Source organism: Saccoglossus kowalevskii, chromosome 4 (assembly GCF_978046115.1).
Source record: "Saccoglossus kowalevskii chromosome 4, keSacKowa6.1, whole genome shotgun sequence".
In the NCBI taxonomy this organism is placed as follows: Eukaryota; Metazoa; Hemichordata; class Enteropneusta; family Harrimaniidae; genus Saccoglossus; species Saccoglossus kowalevskii.
Genome location: NC_140644.1, coordinates 14,224,640 through 14,240,866, shown reverse-complemented (window position 1 = coordinate 14,240,866; position 16,227 = coordinate 14,224,640). Strand labels below are relative to the sequence as shown.

At 38.8% G+C, this 16,227-nt stretch overlaps 1 protein-coding gene across 1 annotated transcript; it reads right to left on the bottom strand.

The window, feature by feature from the left end:
• Positions 1 to 1,007: 1,007 nt before the first annotated feature.
• LOC144355819 (sodium/glucose cotransporter 4-like) lies at positions 1,008 to 12,529 on the bottom strand. Its single transcript, XM_085498501.1, has 15 exons — positions 12,434 to 12,529; positions 11,342 to 11,413; positions 10,386 to 10,490; positions 10,030 to 10,089; positions 9,615 to 9,719; positions 8,696 to 8,801; positions 8,059 to 8,139; positions 7,705 to 7,910; positions 6,409 to 6,544; positions 5,795 to 5,902; positions 5,251 to 5,401; positions 3,627 to 3,795; positions 2,354 to 2,569; positions 1,455 to 1,671; positions 1,008 to 1,292 (listed from the first exon to the last, which is right to left on the bottom strand). The coding sequence occupies exons 1-15, from the start codon at positions 12,527 to 12,529 to the stop codon at positions 1,075 to 1,077; spliced, it is 2,046 nt and encodes a 681-aa protein (XP_085354627.1). The 3' UTR covers positions 1,008 to 1,074.
• Positions 12,530 to 16,227: the final 3,698 nt, after the last annotated feature.

The window sequence follows — 16,227 nt, the reverse complement described above, 5'->3', positions numbered from 1 at the left end:
TATATTGTCGACCTTTGGTCTTTATGGTCTGCCTTTGGTTTTATTATTATACTTTAAAGTCGACCTTTTCGTTCTTAGGAGTAAGAATGACTGACTGAATAAGCATTAGGTAATTAGAAATTGTATATGTACTTATACAAGGAAATTTAAAAACAAGTTTTCTATTTGTACCAGCTTCTCTGCGCAATGTAGGATTTGTCCATATGTACGTGCTCGACTCATCTGTAGTCAATTTGTTAACACACAACCTTGTAAAATATAGTGATTTCCAGACTGGAGTTGTGATATTGGATTGTGCAGGATTGTAGAATGAACGCCATTGATAGTATTAACCCATTTGGGGTTTTATAGTATGCTGTGACGTTAATTTACAGCATCTTTAATATCAGATTAGAAAATCTGTACCATATATTGGTTTGCTTGTTACAGTAAGTTCACTTCACCTCATTTTATGATGGGACAATATGTGATTTTCCGTTCAACTGCGAGATCCTGCGAATTGCGTTGAAGGCACGGATCGAACGTCTGCCCCAAAAATCAAACGATTTGATTTTGAAATCCAATTTCTTTTTTTCATAGCTCAAAGTCGAAAGGCCGATCTTTGACAGGGGAATAATGAGTGATCATTGTCAAATGTGTACAGCACATTATTAAGCATTAATTTTAAGAGGTGATTTTCCGTTCAACTGCGAGAGTTGCGTGAAAGACGCGCGCCGAACGCCTGCCGAAAAAAACAATTTTGAACTCGATTTTTTTTATTTCGTAGCTCACATCGAAAGGTCGATCATTGACCTGAGAATATTTAGTTTGAATACCCTTACTTCATCGGAATTGGCCATCATTTAATGTACAGCACATGATTAACCATGGAAATATCTCCCAAAATACGTTCGCGTTTGTCGAATCCCACAAGAAATTTGACGCCACTACGACGCAATGACCTTCGTTTGTCCTGTTTTTACTCGCACAAGTACATTCTACAAATACGTTACAGCTGTTGAACAACATGATTTATACATGATTTAATATTCCCCAATAAAAAAACAAATACGACGAAATTACAATGATTAAACATCAGCCGAAATATCCACTCAAGAATGCAGCAACAGCCAATACGATAGCAGCATTTACTGCCACGAAAGATGACCATTTCGCATCTTCCTTCAGTGACATCATTTCGTTTTCTCGTCTAGCTTCTTCCATAGCGACGTCTTTACTAACTTTGGTAAACCCGCAGAACCAGTACGTGATGCTCATCATTAGTGACATGCGCGGTTCGTGCGTTTCGGCGTCTGCATGAGAGAAAAAACAAAATGGAGGTATTTTATTTTGAATCGTGACAACAGTTATTCATTTCAATTCGGTTAATTCGCGTGCACGTAACACTATTTTGTTAAACGATTACTGATTTCTCATCCTTGCCTCCCAACGTATTATTGAATTAATTTTCTCACCCGTATCGTTCTCTACGATGACATCAGTAACTGTTGTAGCGTCGTCACCGTCCACATTTTCACATTTCCCATTATCTTCATTGACATCTGCTGCACTTGCAGTTGAATTAACACCGCCATCTCGTGTCTGCTCCAGTTGTATACTTTCATCTTTATCTTCAAGTGACCCACCTTGACTTGGTACACTGTGCCTGGTCCACCATGTCATACGTATCAACTAGTAAAAACAAAACAAAATGATTTATGAATTTGATGACATAACTGTGGTTCAAATGCTTTTGGGGTGTTTTTTTTCATTACACTAATGATGTTTATGCTAGTAGTTGCAGTCTGTGCAGAGTATTTTAAGAAGTGCTCCAATAATTTTCCTCGTCTCAGAGAGGTCCATCATCCGTCCTCCCCCAACGATTAACAGGTGCTTGTCGAATGTTAAGTTGCTCTTATGTTTGTCATTATAACAAAATAACAGTTCACCCCTTCATCGAATACTGTAAAACATGTCTTTTTAGCTAGCATGTTATTTTAGCTAATTTAGCTAATCTGTAATTTCGCTAATACAAGATGTAGCTAACTTAACATAAAGTATATTCTCACGGGAAGACACTTTAGCTGAATTAAGATTCTGTTAATTCATGCCAAGAGTCAAATCCGCTAAAATTGCATGCAGTTATTTCAACGTGTTCTACATTATTTTTGAGAAGTGCTCCAATAATTGTCCTCGTCTCAGAGAGGTCCATCATCCGCCCTCTCTCAACGATGAACAGGTGCTTGTCGAATGTTAAGTTGCTCTTTTATTTTTCATTACAAAATAACAGTTTACCCCATACCCCAGTTTTGGTAAAAATTATTGGAATCATAGTTCAATCAAAGTTACTTAACTGTTAGAAGTTTGGTCCTACCTGTTCTTTTGGCTGTGGCTTTGTGAGGAAACTTACAATCACTATGACAAACAATGTTATTAAAAATAAAATAATCGCGAAATGTAGAAAATGTATCTTGGACAAATAAAACGGTCGTGTGTCCGGCTCGCCGCAGCTGGGGCCTTGGTACACAAACGATAACACCATGCGAGTGACACCTAGGACCAAACCAACCATCAGTCCCCAAAATGCTCCCTGTAAATAAATTCAGAAGTATTTATTAAGCGTGTCATTCTGCTGGACAAATTACAATAATTATTATAAACTGAAGAATAATGTTTAATTATGAATTATGGTGGTCGTTGTACGTGTGCGTTCGTCTTTTGTGTACATAACCAAACGTATTTGACCCTAGCGCCTGTACGTGAGCCAGCTTGTGCACGGCCATATACTAGTAGTCACTGCGGGCGCTGTTCACCGCACGCTACTAATATTTCGTGTGGCCCGTTAATGGGCGCGATCATGCATTGATCCCACATGTTTTGTTCTTTGTGACGTGGCGGTCATAAAGGCGATGTTTTCTTTATTCAAACAACAATTATGGTAATGTCAATTGCAACCAGAGTAGACATTTGTCTGAATAATGTAAAATGCATTGCATTGCTATGTATTCAAATGCAATATTTATTTGGTAATTGTGGTAAGCATATATGGTAAGCATAAACGCAAAACTAGCATAATCCAATGCATCACGTGCAACGATGGCGCACATAATTCAGCAATGATATTACACTCTAATTATGCACAAATCCAGACCCCATAATATACAAAATGTATGAAGTCGCAAGACGATATGTTTAAACTTGATTCTACCTTACTGCTGGCCGATGATTTGCAGACCATGGTTTGATCAAATACACAATTTACTATAAAATGTTATAAAATGTATGTCACTTTTATGTGTATTCCATTGTGCAGCCACAATGGCATAATTTGCTTATATTTGAATAATATGTATACGTAATAGGATTACGTAATCTATGCAAATATATGAAAGTAAAATTATGTACAGATATAATCCATTGAGTGTTGCCTAAGTATGAATGAATTTAGTTTGAGAATGAAAAGACCAAATTACTAAATTGTGTCAAGAAATTCTTGATGAAAAGCATAATGAGCATACGTAATATAGTAATGTCGTATTTGTATAAAGTTTGAATGCAATTGAAGTAAGTTTGAATTGGAAACACTCGGAAACATATTGTTGATGTTCCTTCATGAAGAACATCGTCACTCGTCACTCGACACACACCTGTTCATTTATCCGTCCCCATGAGATAGCCAATATAAAACACGCAGTCATCGGGGGTGAAATGTGCGAGTTAACACTCTGCAGATAGACGAACAGCTGCCCGCCTCCATACGTCTCCATATATGGCAACCACAGAATGGCAATAGTTACCATAAGCAACGTCCATAATCTGAATAAAAAGATATGCGATTACATGTAATATACGTTGTATGGCAATAATAACAACGACAGGTGCCCATAACCTGAATAAAATATAGTTTTCACTTTACATGTTTTCTCCTCATAGAGGAGGTCATGGGTACCTGGAAAGCTGAATAAAAAAAATGCGAACGCACGTAGTCTTTTATAATGCAGACATTGTAGAACAACATTTACCATTGTGGGTGCCAGGTAACCTGAATAAAGAAGAATGTGTATGCATGTTGTCTCTCGTATCGCAGATATTGGCAGTGGGGTATTGCATGACACAATTGGTTGAAATAATCGTCCCATTTACAAAATTAATATTCATGAGCAATGAAAACTTTGTCTTTTCAGTAAACTTGTGCCAACATTCATTCCGTAGCACATATTATAGTCTAAATTGACTGGTTCTATCGCTACGAGCTGGAAAAAATAATCGAAAACTGATGTAAAAATGTTTTTGAGACACGTTTTTGATCACTCCAACAAACTGTTGAAAGTAACCAAAAGTTTTTTCTTTACCGTGATCATAGCAAGTTACAAAATTCATGGAGAATGCAGAGGCACGTTTATATTTTCCTTTAGTACTATTGCTCAAAATGTTTTCAGTAACTTTTATTCGTGACAAGTTACCTAATTAGTATGCATTTTGAGATACCATTGTGTGTGCATGCGCAGTTTGAAATGGAACAGTTTTGAACGCAATAAAATCACGCGTAGAACTCGGGCTCCAGCAAGAAATTGTGGCGTCAAACTGGTTGTCGGTTGAATAGTTTTACAATAGACATAATTTTAGAGCCTGTATTTTTCTGTGTGATGTTTCTAAGTTTTGTTGAAAATTATTCTGTAAAGAAATCGCTGAAATTATTTAATCCATTCGTAAAAGAGACTCTGTTGCTTCGATGATGGCCTACGGACTGACTTATAGAAATAATTACCAGTGTCATGAGAATGCGTGTTTCTTTATGAATTGATTAGTATACATCCCATAATTTCTCAGCGTGACGTGACATGACGTAGCACTGCAATAGAGCTAACAAAAATCTCCGTTGCTCACGGAGGCGAAATGAAAGTTCGTAGAGCGTGTTTTAAAGGGACATTTGTGTTGATAAACATTGATTTTCCCACAAACCAATGCGCTCTTGTAATGGTAATCACAAGTATGAGATTTGACTCGGCTTGGGTGCGACTTACACTGATTACCGCCGGTGACTCCTTCGATATCTTCCAATCACCGAAAATACGTCTCAGTTTGTACTAGTTGACCTACGCAACAGTCAAAGTCGCCATCTTTGTTCATATGAGACCCACATATCTTGCGCACGCGTGGCGCGACGACTACCGCCCTTTAACATGAATGTGTTTTTTTTCAACATGGCTTAATACATTATGTATGCAACAAACGCGGGCATATGTGTGTAATCAACTCGTAACCTCTGACCTTCCAATCAGCATTTCCTCTTTGTTGGACGCATTTGGCCTCATCTTCTTCCATATATCAAGAGTGAATACAGTGCTGGCGCTGTTGAAGATAGAGGTCAGTGAACTCATAACTCCTGCCAGCATGGCGGCCAGTAGTAGTCCTTTCAATCCTGTAGTGAGAACATTATGTAGTAAACCTTGAACTTTTGAGATTATATTTAAGTTGTTTATATCAAAAACAGATACATACAATTAATATATGCTTCTATACTGGCCACTATTGAGTGATCCATAATGTATTATCAAATGTAAATGAATGAATGTAAATGAAGAGACTATGTTATTTTTATTGTGGTTAAATCGAAAGAGACATTTGTAAAATACAAATGTAAATGAATATTTGAAAGAAACTGTGGTGTTCTCAAGCTGGTTCTTCTAGTTTTGTAGCGTATTCACGTATTCGTTATATTTCAGCCAAACATGACTGAAACACCTTTCCGCCCCTGTCAGCCATATAATTATGTATGTCCCACCAGGGTTACTAAAAAGAGCCGTAGTCTCACCTGTTGGCATAAGATCCAATATTAGATATGGATAAGCGTAGTTAGAACAGCCACCCGAATTGTCGCATCGCTCTTTGCACACTTCACTATCCATACATGCCACTGTGTCTGGGGGGAAGAAAACACACCATCCTCAATAAGCAATCTAGACAAAAAAGTGTGGAGCGAAAATAGTTCATGGCTTGTCCATTGGTTGGCGGTAAGTGGTCGATTGGTTGGTTGGTTGGTTTATTATCATGTGTTCGTTTCATTCATGTGTTTAGAAACCCGGGCTACATGTGCCTGTGAAAGTCCACAGAAATAGTTCACGAAATAGATCATGCACCTTATTTTTGAATGTACATGTTATGCACAGCGAATATCGATGTATGTTTCAGATGATTTAATTTCACCAGATTCGTTCACTAGGGAAAATTGCCAGTAGTTATAATTAGTGGTCGTGTTACAAAATATTGATTTAAATTATCTGATATAAGGAGTTATCTTTTAGAAATTCTGTGGTACTTGAATCAAACTTTCACGGCCCATGTTTTTGTTCTCTATAACGTTCGGGCGACTTATAGATCTCTGAGGTCTTACACACGATTGCGTGCAGAGAACGATAGTAGTTTTACCTGTATAAAATATTCTGGCCATCATTCCGGGCCATACCATTAAGAACATGGCGGTGAGTTTTACGTATCCACCTAATATAGTGCCTGCCTTGGCGTGGAGTATATTCTTGGCTGCAAGACACCGCTGCACCATCACCTGTGGGAGTATTTTTTGCAACACGCCTAGAGTTATAAAAAACACTGACTAAGACTGATATTTTTTCAGATAACTTTGACGTCGTTTCTTACATTTTGGTCACGGCAATAATTAATTCACCGATATCACAGTCAAGTAATTTCTAAACAGCACACGTAAAGCGCCACACTCGTCTTCAAGTTGCATCGCGCGTTTTCGTGTGAACAAACAAAATACAAATGTATACGTTGCGTGGATTCCCTATCGAACACGACGCAGAGGAAGGATTGTAACTCTTTATGGTAGCGATGGCGGGGAAAAAAATGAAACCACTGTGCAAATTAGATACTGTGCAAAATTAGAAAAAAATACAGTCTTGATTTTATTGATTTTAGAAGGTTTGTATTTTTGCCACCTTTGGTTTGTTTGTCAGCAAACTCAACAAGTTCAGGAAAAAGTTCACCGGGGCCTTTGAGACCGAATACCAACCGAATGGATGTTAGGAGAAATCTGGATCCGGTTGCAATGAAAACCGGATGTTTTGGAATGGTTCTTCACCATTGCCAGTCAATGTCAGAACAGGTACTTTGAAGCTGTGGTTGAGAGTTGTTAGTAATTATGCAGATGTCCGTAGTCGTGCACGAGATGTGAACCACTGTAGTTGGTAACGTTCAGGTACATACGATTTTAGAGACATAACTTTATATTCTGGTGGAGTGACAATACCATATAATAGGTAATATTCCGTTTACTGTGAGATCTCGCGTAGTTGTTGGAAAGTCTGCCGCAAAATTCTTATCTTTCGAAGCGGAACATAGCGTTGATAACTTTACAAAATTGAACATGATGTGTATATAGCACCACGGTTACTAAAAAAGATAACCGTGATAGCACATTATTAAGCGTGGAAATACTCCAAAATAGTTTCGCGTTTGTCCAATCCTGCGCTATATTTTGACCTTTGTTTATCCTGTTTTTACGTTCAATTTCATGCATAACGCGGGATCTCGCGGTGAACAGAAAATGTTCTATTATACTCTTTTCTTCATGAGTTAATAGTTTTTCAGATGATTTAGTGCGTTCACTATGTGCCTTATTCCATAAATTGTGTCTTCCCTGCATTTGTTTCGATGTTCCGTGGAATCACCGACACTAATAGATTCGTTGATGACACAGCCTACCTGGTTAACGCACCAAAAGTAAATCCCAAGAATATGAATACCAAACAGCACGCCTGGCCATGGCATACTGCTGTCAACAGAACGGAATATATGCCATGCATCCTCCGTGGGCACACCACACGAGGTATTGCCAGCTAACGTCATATTAGGAATAGCGTTCATATACTCGTTTTGGAAAGTGGAATAGCTACCAACTTCTATCCAACCTGTGAACAAGACGGATGAAGTGTTCTTTAGTCCACTTTTGTTTTGTTTTGTTTTGTTTTGTTTCACTTTGCTCTAATGAAATGCAATAATATACGACAGAAAGCAATGAAAGAGCGCCATCTGATGATACTATTTGTTGTTACTCACTTAATACCATCAAGATACATGCGCCGGACAACATGATAAACGCCTGAAAGGCATCCGTATGCATCACCGCAGTCAAGCCACCTGAAACAAATTGCGTTAGACGAAATTGCAATATAGGGTAAATACTAGTAGACCATTTTCCCGTTCACTGCGAGATCCCGTGTTATGCGTGAAATCGAACGTAAAAACATGAAAAACACAGGTCGTAGCATCGTAGTGGCGACAAACATCGCGAAGTATTCGACAAACGCGAAATTATTTAGGGGATATTTCCATGCTTAATAATGTGCTGTACACATTTGATAATGGTCAATTTCGATGAAGTATAGGTATTCAAACGCAATATTCCCCTGTCTAAGATCGGCCTTTTGGTGTGAGCTACGAAATAAAAAAAATCGAGTTCAAAATCGTTCGATTTTTGCGGCAAGCGTTCGGCGCTCGTCTTTCACGCAACTCGCAAGATCTCGCAGTTGAAGGGAAAATCACCTATTAAAATTGTCGGTGAAAACTTTCAATGCCCCCCCCCCCTCCACACACACACACCCGTAAACGGTAAATGCGTATTACGTGTATAAAGAAACGAACATTATTTCGGCTCTGGCGGAAACAGACACTGACGAGCTTGAAAGCGACCTACCTGCTATGGTATATATGGCTGTTAAGGTTATCAACACAATGGTGGATGCATAAACATTCCAGCCCAAGGCCAGCTGAATAATCAGCACACCCGAATACATTTCTCCCTGGCAAATAAGTAACAAATACAGTGAAAGACATAAAGCTGGAAATGTTAAAAAAAAAATTAAAAAAATTAAATCGAATTTATCAATTCAGAAACGAGATTGCGATATCATGGCGAGTTCTAATAAAAATGTATGAGTTATTTTAACGTCGTCGAATCCGACGGCCGAGGTTGCTTTGTGACTTGAAGGCTCGCGCGCACAAATATTAATTATTTCAATTTGAATGAATGCTGATGATGATGATGATCGGGATTTACAAATTGTTGTAAACATGTTAATAAACTAAGGCACAGTTTTCTGACTTGCATTGTACACGTGTTGAATGAAATAAAGCGCCACAGTAGTCGTGCCGCGCGCGATCGATCTTTGAGTAAGAATATATTTAACACGCGCTGTCACTTCACATGAGTACCATATTAAACGCGACGCAGCACGACGACTGTAGCACTTTAAAGCGGGGAAGTCGTCACCTGCGCATGCGCCAGACTGCCATAGCGTGTCATTGTTTGCAAACGAGCGTCTACCCATGAGTCTTTGCGTTTTGAGAGTGTGTTGTTATCGTCGCTTGGGACTCAATTCCCGCGCGTGCGCAGGTGACGACCCTCCCGCTTTAATGTTATGTAATTTGCTGGAATGGGTGCTCTGCTTAATAAAATCATATTGGAAAATTAAACACCCGTGTATACATGCTGTGTTCGTCTTGCTAGAATCACAGTCCCTCTATTATCATCTGTGCTAGAACCAACCAATGATAATGAAAGGATGCGATAGTTCCCAAGACCATCTCATACATGTAGTAATGGCGATACTTACTGTTGTGTGGACAAATATATTGAGGAAAAGCTGCACCACTGCCATGTAGACTCGCAAACGCCTCCCTCCGAATCTTTTCTCAGTGTATTCCGGTAGTGTGAACGCCTTGAGTGCAGATAAAAAAAAAAAAAGCCTCCCATATTACTAAATATTCCGAGACTGCGATTAGCGTTTGCGCTTTACAAAGATATACGTGCGGAAAGAGAGATTTTAAAGGAAACTCGCATGAAAAGATAACTTCGAAAACAAAAATAAGACGTCTCAGCTATAAGTATGCCTTCAAATCATAACACAGTCATGGGATAACGATTCCCCAGTATTCAAGTTTCACTTAACTGATAAACGCTAACATAATAACTGTTCCGCCAAATGCCACGATCAATTTTGTCTCCATCATTGAAAAAAAAGTACTTACACCAGAAGCTACGTAAACAGGAACGAAGAGATATCCCAACAGCAATAGACATGACACGGCCTGCCAATGAAGTATGTCAGAGAACGGTTTTTATATAGAGAACAATGTGTCGTTAGTTTATACTTATATACAGACGTAAGCCGCGATCGGTTCGATTTGTACCTCTCATAGCGGTCGGTCTCGGGACTGCGCCGTAATGTTGGTCATGTTTTGGTATATTACAATCAGAGACACACATTAAATAAATTTGTAAAAATGTTTGTTGTTGCTCACAAGAATCAGAAACGTCAAATAATCTCTACGATGATCGAGAGAAACACGTTAAATGTTGTGAGCGTATATTATAGTTATATTACCGTGAATTCGTAGAATACTACGGCTACGCCATCAATCGCAGCAGATCCAGCCAAACCAAAGAAATTATCAGGTCCGATATTACTGACGTACAACGACAACCCAACCTATGACATGATGTGAAACAACTGTATGTAAATGATGTCACCAAACAATCAAAATCCAGTCGATTAATCGTGATTAAAGTAGCTTGCCCGCCAGAGTTTTTTTTTTTTTTTTTTTGCCGCTAAACATACTCTAACAAAATACATCAATATTATGTAGGCCTGTATTTCGAATATTCACGAGTAAACGTCATCTAGGCAAATGACCTATCAGAGCTCGTTTTAGAACGTAAATCGGTCGCCCCTAGCAAAGAGAGACTTGCTGATTGGTGCATTTACAGCTATCGAATGCTGCAATGTAGGCGTTTTTTACCATAGCTATAAATCAATAGTTTTACTTGTGTCCATTCTTGCACCCCGTTACCCTTTTTCCTGTGATATTTATACGATTTCCCCCATTTTTTTGACACAGCCGAGAATTACGAGAATTAGTACGAGTAGAGGTATGAAGCAACAGCTATTTCATTGCTAGTTTTCTTGTGATACGTAACTATTATTTGCCGCAAAGTAATTTATAATACGATGTACATGTATACCAAATACGTAATTCGTTCTAATGTGCATGTCACATAATTTAATGTGTCACAAATAACATAGACGTACTCGTTAAATTAATTATTGAAAAAGCTAGTGCACTAATGATTTTAATTACTTTTGGTATATGTACTAGAACGTAAAACCGGTGCGAAAGTGTTAGCCTTTTCCATTATGTCATCATTTATTACGATTACTGAGAAATGTGTATTTCCATAATTGTTCCATGTTGCCCCTTTTAATGGCTGGAAAACTCGACACCAGGACACGGCCATGTAAATTGAAATCATGATACGACACCTTAATGAGTTTGGACTCACCAGCCACCACGTCATTGATCTCCCAGCTAGAAAATATCCGCTTGACGTTGAACGATTTGCACGACGTGTTGACTACGGAGAAATGATAGATAAATAGTAAAAATGGGTAAACACTATCTTTTATTCTGGTTAGTTTGACCTCAGACTAGTAATACAATTGTATTACTAGTCTGAGGTTTGACATCGATTTCATTATCATAGAAATGAACAGATGCTTGTTCTATCAGTCACCATTGGTTGGGAGCGTATGTAGAACATTAAAGCGGGAGGGTCGTCACCTGCGCATGCGCGGGAATTGAGTCCCAAGCGATGATAACACACGCTAAAAACTCAAAGGCTCATGGGTAGACGCTTGTTTGTAATGACACGCTATGGCCATCTGACGCATGCGCAGGTGACGGCTCCCCTCGCTTTAACTTCCAAATTTGTTGTGCAGTCATAATTCCGAATGCAGCGAGGTCGGGGTCATCTCGCTGATGCAGTATTGGCATGTGTTGTCTGTGGCACATTCATCATGTTTACAATTTTCATTTCCAGTTACTAGTTTTTGTGTTTTAAATCATAAAATATGAACAGTCTGGTTTAAGTGTAGTTTGTTCATGTCGCTAAACATTACCTCAGCTGTCTGTTTGTTTTCGGTAGCGAGACAGAGAAAAAAAGGAGTAAGCTGAGGTTGTCGAACATATCAGGCCGTTATTGTGTGCCATATATCACAACTTTTTCTTTTATACTGCCAGTTATTTTAAATTGCTAATCATCGTGTGTCGTTTACAGTCATATTTATTGGAACATGAGCGGTGCCTGTGAATAGAAGAGTTGTTCTAAAAATTGATTGAAGAGGATTATTTACGGCCATATCGGGGGGGGGGAACAAGTCACAGAGCGAAAAAAAATCACATTGTTTGACACCCTATTAGAAATCCCGCGTGTGATAGGGTGCCTTGAAGAAACCGAAGTCACACAATACTCTGCGGAAACGTTCGGCCGTCTTCGGGGTTTATTCTATAAATACTGTTGCCCCGATGCCCATTTGGTATATAATATAAACCGTCTACATTAAACGGTTTATCAAAATAAAATTCAAGTTCTTACCCATAATCCTAGTACAACCACGCTTAACAGCAAGACGGCAATGACAATATAATCTATGACGTGTATTGGTTCGAAATAGTCTATTTCACTTGCCATGATGCCCCGTATGCACAGAGGTAGATTTAGCAGCATATAAACAAAGAACGCAAGCCGTGGAGCTTGAGTTGATTACGTGTACCACAGTCTCTTAACAAGAACGGTTCTTGTACCAGTTTGCCAATGAAATACATACTGATTCATGGCTCTTTAGTTGAGCTGTCAAATTGTTTAAATTATTAGACTATATATTGCATTTGGGTTCAAACAAACAAATTATGATATATGTATTTACTTGCCAAACTACAAACTTTAAATCAGATTTAGTTGTCATAAAAGTCAACCAGGCTGGAATGTGGACAGGTGGGCGTTCACGCATAGAGTAAACCTTCGCCATTTTTTTGGATTGTCCCCCCCCCCAAAAAAAATTGCGCGACCATGTGCTCCTATGGGGCGCAAGGGACGGTGAGCAAATCTCGCCTCATGCACAATGTCGTGCCGCCGCCTCTGATTACCTGAGGGTCGAGTACTACCAATCAATTTAAAAAGCGTATTTTTTCCATAAGTTGAGCCCCTGCTGAAGCGGTATAATCGACAAACAATGCATGTTATACGCGTTAATATACGTCGCGTGGGTCCCATGTAAAACAAGACGCGGAGTGGCGTCTGTTGCGCTTTAAACTTCTTCGTTTTATAAGTCGCGATATTCCATCTGGGAATTAGGTTTTGAAACACGCCGACACAACGATCAGTTATATGTAGGGCAACACAAATCACGAACTACGATTTACGAGACAGATTAATCTAATAAACTTTCATGTTGAATATTAACCAGATAGTACAACAACATATTTTTGGAAAAAAAATGCGCAACCAATTTAAGAATTTTTACAAGCCGTCAATAAATGTCACATATTATTGCAAATCCATAAAATGATATTTGAGATTTAAAATTTGGTCAATTTAATTTGTCTTGGAATATGGAAAGTGACAATCTGATTAAAATCCGACAATAAATAAATATAAAAAATGAAACGTATACCTACATCGTACTTTAATCAGATTGGGTAAATGGGTCACGTGGGTCCATGGTTAGGCATACAGTATATCAACCTAAACTCTAAACATAATGCGAAGACACGCATTTCTTTAAATTGACTTTAAAGGACGGTGGTTTGTGTTGATAAACGTTGATTTTCCCACAATCCAATGCGCTCTTCTAATGTAAATCACAAGTATAAGGTTTGACCTGGGCGTGACTTACACTAATTACAGCCGGTGATTCCTTTGATACCTTCCAATCACCTAAAAATACCTAATTACAGCTTGGTAACGTCTCAGTTTGTACTCGTTAATCTGCGCAACAGTCAAAGTCGCCATATTTGTTTATATAAGACCCATATATCTTGCGCATGCGTGGCGCGACGACTACCGCTCTTTAATATTAATGTACGAATTAAGGGGAATCTCAATTTTAGGGATTGCCCACACCCTTCATTCCCCTTTCAAAATGTGGATGACATTTCGCACATTTTGTTTAGCCAAATATACATGTCATATACTATCTACATTTCTTCATTAGAATTGTTGGAAATATATATATATAAAAACGGTTACTAGTACATTTCGCTTATCAGTCAAATTCACGATACCACCTGCAATCACAAACAGGAAGTTCTGTAGATCTCGCCATTGCAAAATCTTCTCTTGGTGATGAAGAACTTCTGAAAATGAGCCAGTAAGATACGCAAATTGTATGCATGGCTAATTCTACACGTATCGCCTAAACACATACCAATCTTTATTCAACGACTATGTGTATATTCGTCCATGATCGTATTCACTTGACTGAGCTGTCACCAACAGCACACATTAAAGTGGGAGGGTAGTCACCTGCGCACGCTAAAAACGCAAAGGCTCATGGGTAGACGCTTGTTTGTAAATAATGACACGCTACAGCCATCCATGGAAGGTGCTAACGTTAGCATGCATGCGCAGGTGACCACTCCCCGATTTAACCCATGTACATTTCACGCATTTCAGTGACAGTTCATGTACGTTGTACATAGTAATGTTAGTGAAGGTAATATGGGTCCCATGCAACGTATACACTACATGCAAAACACATCATTTACACGGAATTGTTATCCAGTAAAAAAGAAAAATCTTTTACAAATTCACGTCGAACGAAATTTGCTCCAGAAACCGTCGTCCATCCTTATTTTTGAAAACATTTAAGGATGAATACCGAACGGGTTCCTAAAAAGTCATAAAATTGAAAAACACTACAAATGCTTGATATTGAAAAATTCAGTCAGATAAAAAGTGAGAAATACAATGTTATCCATGGAGACATGACTTTGTCACTACTCAATAGTGTTAATATTTGCTGGTGGCCATTTTGGATTTTAAAAAAATGGGCGAAATTCATACAGTTGAGGTTCATAATTTTAGTTTAGGTACCCAATATTCTTTTCTTTAGACTTCCAGTAACTGGTAATGAATATATAGCGACACACATTCTTAAATCTACCAAGATGCCATCTCTGAAAACATTCAGAATACTAGACTAGACCTGCCACACCTTATTGCTTCATGTTGTGTATACTGCCCTCAACGGTGTGTTTGAAACATAGAGAATACAGTAAAAACTGTGGGCTGAATCGGTGCATCTGCCAGGCCCCTGTTATAAATTGTTACAATTGGATATCAATACATCATGAGGTTTTATTGTTCATCCTGAAATACCTGATACCGGTGGGGCGGTACTGGTTCGAACCTGCTGATATCTGTGACATGTCTAATGGTAATGGATCACTGTGGATGAATGTGTGATGAAAATGTTGGGTGATCACAAGAATCTTGCATTATTAAAGAACATAACCCATCATTCAATGATCATTGCACCAGCCTGGAAGCACAATGAATTAGCCAGTGCTCTGACATGTTGCATATGCGGGTCAGGCAACAGGGGAAAGTCTGTCTAGCTATATACTAAGGTAATAATATGCCATCATGACATGTGCAGCTGCTACTTTCTCCAGTACTGCATGAATCAGTGGGAATGGTGGAACTGCATACACATCCAAATTAGCCTACGATATTGATATCGTGTCACTTGCATATGCATTGGGGTCATGGTGTATGTCACATATAGAGTTGGAACTTACTGACCAAAGCAAACAGAACCATCAGTGGCCCCACAAGGTGAACAGGCTGTTTGCCAGTCCCTTGCATGCGTGCTAATTGTTGTTTGAGTACAGGTGCCTTTGGGATATCACATCAGCTACACAGTTCTTGATCCATACCATCAGACGAGTTACTTAATCAATTCCTTTTTCGCTGCACCAGAGCATTTTCTCCACCAGCTGGAAATAATTTAGTATTGTGGAGTCTCGCTTCCCGTGGGTGCCACTCCCCTGACAAACAAGTCAGTGGGCTCTTCATTGTACTTTTGAGGTTCCGTTACCAGGGATATGAATAATGGCGACAGATCAATCTGTGATCCTCATCAAAGATTTTTTTGTGAATATTTGAGGGGATATTTCCCACATATTTTAACAGAAAAATTTCCCCAAACATCTTCTAGCAGTGGTCATCCACTACCTGGTCCATCGTCTACATCATAAGTGCACCACACAGTCTTCATATTCATATATTATCGAAACGTCTTTACTATTTGATGATTGTACTATAGGTGGTGGGACTCTCAACATCATCTATAGCAGTGCAAAACCCTTCACACAAGAAAACACAAG

Coding starts and splice junctions, on each gene's coding strand:
- LOC144355819 (XM_085498501.1), bottom strand. CDS start 12,529: ATGGCAAGTGAAATAGACTATTTCGAACCAATACACGTCATAGATTAT. Junction 8,140..8,695: donor AGCCATATATACCATAGCAG/GTAGGTCGCTTT, acceptor AATTTGTTTCAG/GTGGCTTGACTGCGGTGATG. Junction 1,672..2,353: donor AGCCACAGCCAAAAGAACAG/GTAGGACCAAAC, acceptor TGTTTTTACTAG/TTGATACGTATGACATGGTG.